At 35.2% G+C, this 4,498-nt stretch overlaps 1 protein-coding gene across 1 annotated transcript; it reads right to left on the bottom strand.

Annotated features, from left to right (window-relative positions):
- Positions 1-552: 552 nt before the first annotated feature.
- LOC148851837 (putative calcium-binding protein CML44) lies at positions 553-1,801 on the bottom strand. The gene has a single exon (XM_088947541.1). The coding sequence runs from the start codon at positions 1,148-1,150 to the stop codon at positions 692-694; it is 459 nt and encodes a 152-aa protein (XP_088803667.1). The 5' UTR covers positions 1,151-1,801; the 3' UTR covers positions 553-691.
- Between the last annotated feature and the right edge of the window lie 2,697 nt (positions 1,802-4,498).

Below are 4,498 nucleotides of genomic sequence, written 5' to 3'. Positions count from 1 at the left end.
TAAGCCTTATAAGTTGACAACGTTATCCCTTAATTAACGAAGAGGCGGATCTCATCGTGATGAATATCCCGGAACTGATCCGCGAAACCCGCAAGGACTCAGCTATATAAAGGCTCCAACCCCGAGGGCATAAGGTATGCGTGATTTCTCTACTCTCTAGCTCTCAACATTCTTAAGTTATTTCCGCTCGCAACAAGTACTAATTTAAGCATTGGAGCGATCTCGTCGAGTTAGTCACCCTGAGTTCTCTGATCGTTCTCTTGCAGATCAACCTAGCCCGTCATCTGACTGAAAGCCAAATCACCTCCAATAAGGAACAGCTAGATCACGCCACATCATTCCGTTTACCGAGAAGTATAACTGAAAACTTTCTTCAGTTTAACGTATACGTTTGAGTATCGCTATTATGAAGTTGATGCCGGTTGACTGGTTTTCAGTTTTCAGGTATCTATGAGACTATGATGCCTTTCGGGTATTACAGGAATCGATACGTAAGCCTCTGCGGTTATTGTTAAAATTTGGAAAGCAGAAACCAGAAAAAAGATTCTAATATTGGCAAAGCAAGATTCCATTGTCATATGAATGAATACAAAAGAAAAAAAAAAAAGTCTGAGATAAGACAGAAATCTTGCGTTGACAAATATCTTTGAATCGTCCAACAATGGAGATGGGGGTTCGCAACAGAGAAGGCTCAAGGAATTGCAAGCAACATCATTCGCTTAAACTCCTCAAAATCGAGAAGCCCATCTGAGTTGATGTCAAATTCACGAATCATGCTCCGACAATTGTATCCGCTCTTATCTTCCCATAGCCCCAGTCTGGACAACACACACTGAAGCTCCTCAGAAGAGATGAACCCATCGTTGTTCAGGTCGAAAACCTTGAAAGCCTCGAGCAGATCGCTCTCCTCACCCCGCCCCACGTCGTCAGCCTCCACCTCGCACCGCTCGGCTATCTTCTCGTAGAAGAACATGAATTCCTGCAGGTCAAGTCTCTCCTGCCCCACGATTGATTCGAGCTCTTCGGGGCCGGTCCGGACGCCAATCTTGTCGAGGAGACACGCGAGCTCCGCGAGGCTGACGTAGCCATCGTCGTTCTGGTCGAGCTTGTTGAATATCCTCTGCAAGTCGTCAGACTTGAGGCTGGACATATTGCAAGAGTCATCGGTGGATCAAACCAATTCCAATCCTGTGAACAGATCGTTGCACCATGAGAGATTATATAGAGAGAGAGCAAGATAGCGATAGGATATTCAGAAGCCGTTAAGAAATTTCAAACGTATTTGCTTGTACGGTAGTTGTACGAAGAAGAGATTGGCAACAGAAGAAAATTGAAGAGGTTGAAGTTTGAAAAAACTGCAATTCTGCAACTGCAAGGAAGGAGGGGAAGGAAGAAACTTCAGAGCATGCGCCGCGGAAGAAGACCGAAAGTTTTTTTTTTTTTTTGTCTGTTTTATCGGGCTAATCCTTAATTGTTTTCTTAATTAGTAAATGAGAAATGCGTGGTGGATGAGTTAAGACATGGAGATTGGAGAAAAGGGGAGTTCGAATCTGCTGACACATTGATGTTGCTGGCCACGTTCATCCAGCCGCACATCGAGAGCATCCATCACCAATATTCCCGATGTGTAGTTGGAGAAACGTGGCCAGCAAAAGTGCTGTGGTCAGCAGATTTGGGACGTGGATTGAACAGATATGAGTCGGACCCTGGGGCCAAAATTGGGCGTTCTTATTGAGGGCTCATTTGGGAGGGCTGAAGCTTTGATTAGTTGTAAGCTGCTTTGAAGAAGCTACATACTACTTGGAAAAAATCTTTTAATGGAAAGTCGTTTAAAAGGATTAGAATTTTTGTGGTATGGAGCTATTTAAGCTCATCCACAACCGATTTAGTTAAGCTCACCCACAGAATTTTTGCTTATATGTTGTTTGGGTGGAGCCTGCCACACAAAGCAAAAGGCACAATTGGATTCAGTCCTCATACCGTGCTTATAGCCTTTTCAGCTGCGGGAAATTAATGGGAAGATATTCTTAATATAAAGCTGCAAATAGCTGTGAGTATGGTGTGAGAACAATTTTGTGAGGACTGAATCCGATTTTGCAAAAAACACCACATGAAAGCCCTTCCAAATGGGCACTTAATTCATTATCCATCTTTTTTTTTTAAGACACTATCCTTATATGCGATGTAGATAGCGTATAAAAAGTCTATATGACATTTGTTATTACCATAAAATGTGTACATGTTTTACACATCTAATCTATGTTATTTTAAAAAGTAAGAATGGGGGGCGGGGGGTAAAATACAATAACCTCCTCTGAAATTTCTGACAATCATAAAAACTATTCCTATAGTTTCATTTAACAAATACCCTCCCCTAAACTTTTGAGAAACTCAACAAAAACCTCCCTTTTGTCACTGTCCCAAATGGGATATGTTAGATTGATGCACTAGTTTTTTCCAAATACCCATTCTATTCTTTTATAAATTATTTTACGTACAGAATTACTGAAACAACCCCATTTTAACTCAACAAAAACCTCTTTATGATCATTTCAGTAATTTTACATACAAAATTAATGAAATATGTTTTTTTAGTTAAAATGGGATTACTTCAGTAATTTTGTATGTAAAATAATTTATAAAAGGGAAGAATGGATATTAGAAAAAAAAATTGGTGCATCAATCTAACGTTTTTCATTTGGGATAGTGATGGAGGGAGGTTTTTGTTGAGTTTCTCAAAAGTTCAGGGGAGGTATTTGATAAAATGAAACAATAGGAGAGGTTTTTATGATTGTCAAAAACTTCAGGGAACATTTTTGTATTTTACCCGGCCTCAAAAATATTTCAAAAATTTTTTGAGTACAAAATTTACCCCTATATATTTAAATTTATTCATAAAAATGAGAGAAAATAGGGTAATCGGTTATTAATATTAAATGGGTTGAAAACAAGTAATTTTAAAATATTCAATGCATTTAATTCCTCTCATTAAATCCAACATTTAGGTTATTAACTTGTATTCATGTTCATGAATCATATATTTAAGTCAATTTTTTTTTTTCCATTTAAGATCTCATCATAAATTCTATTAATTAAAACCATACTTAATAAAATAATAATTCCAATAACATAAAAGCTTATGCTTTAATCTATGTAGAAAAAAATAGTGTTTTCATCTAGGTGGTGGTAAGAAATTAAACCATTTTGAGTCAAATGGGTCAATCCATGTTGCCACGATTAAATACCAAAATTCAAAAATAAATAAAATGAAAAAAAATTAGAACATTTTTAACATACATATTAAACGATAATAAATATGATAAATAAGAAATATTTTTATTAATGATGATGGAATGTAAAATTTAATTGGGAATAAAAATATTTTCCTATTCTCTCTCATTAAATCCTATGTTTATGATACATTTTCTCATCATTAAGTTCTTGTAATGAAATCCACAATATTAATTTTAATAATATAAAAATAAATATCTTGAAAATTCATTTGGAAACAAAACTATTTTCTTCCCTCCCGGTGGTGGGCAAGTAATTCGGCCATTTGAGGTCAAATGGATTAATAAATAATACCATAATTAAATAATAAAAAATTAAAATAAATAAGTATAAAATGTAAGAATTATTTTTATTAATGATGAAAATGGAATGCCAAATTTAAAATCTACCTAAAAATGAAATGTTATCATAATCAAATAATAAAATTTTGAAAAATAGAAAATCCAAAGAATCACAAAAAGAAAAAAAAAAAGATAGAGAAGAATTTGGGCACATATCTAATGTTATAAATTTATAAAAAATAAAATATTGGGTAAATCTCTAATATTATGCATTCATTATATTGAACACAAATAAGTATTATAGATAAGAAATAATTTTATCAATGATGGAAATATAATACAAAATTTAATGTAAACGTAGACATCAAACTATTTTTCTTTTTGGGTGGTGGGTTAGTGGTTTGGGTCAAATAATATCATAGACAAACAAAAATTAAACTGGTTGTACATTTAAAATTAGGTTGCAAGTTGGTCTAGAAACCAACAAAACTCTGACAACAGGCTCTACATTTCAAATTATAAAAACCCCCCTCCATGTCATCGAAGGCTTATCTGGCTATTACCAGCATTGGATTCTTAATCCATGTTGGACACAACAAAAGGCTTATATCATAAATAGGTTTTTAGTTTCTCTCCTACTCCCTATGCCTCTCGATCTCCCACCCTTCTCTCTCATTCTTGCACTCATCTCTCCATCTCCCATGCCCTTTGTCTCTCCCACTCTCTCAGCTTTGGTCTATAGCCAAATCAAAATCTCTCTCTCTCTCTCTCTCTCTCTCTCAATATCTTACATTCTTCTCCCTCTCAGTCAATATCTCCTTCTCCCTCAGTCTTTCTCTCACTCCCTCTCTCATTCTTTTTTTTTTCTTACAAACTTATACAATATTAATTAGATATTATAAAAAAACTAAAGGGACCAACCACTT

Source organism: Nelumbo lutea, chromosome 5 (assembly GCF_056320005.1).
Source record: "Nelumbo lutea isolate HS-2025 chromosome 5, American lotus-T2T, whole genome shotgun sequence".
Lineage (NCBI taxonomy): Eukaryota > Viridiplantae > Streptophyta > Magnoliopsida > Proteales > Nelumbonaceae > Nelumbo > Nelumbo lutea.
Note: the sequence above shows the minus strand (reverse complement) of the source record. Positions and strands in the feature narration are given on the sequence as shown.

Bases quoted from the DNA above. Each gene is read 5' to 3' on its own strand.
- LOC148851837 (XM_088947541.1), bottom strand. From the start codon at position 1,150: ATGTCCAGCCTCAAGTCTGACGACTTGCAGAGGATATTCAACAAGCTC.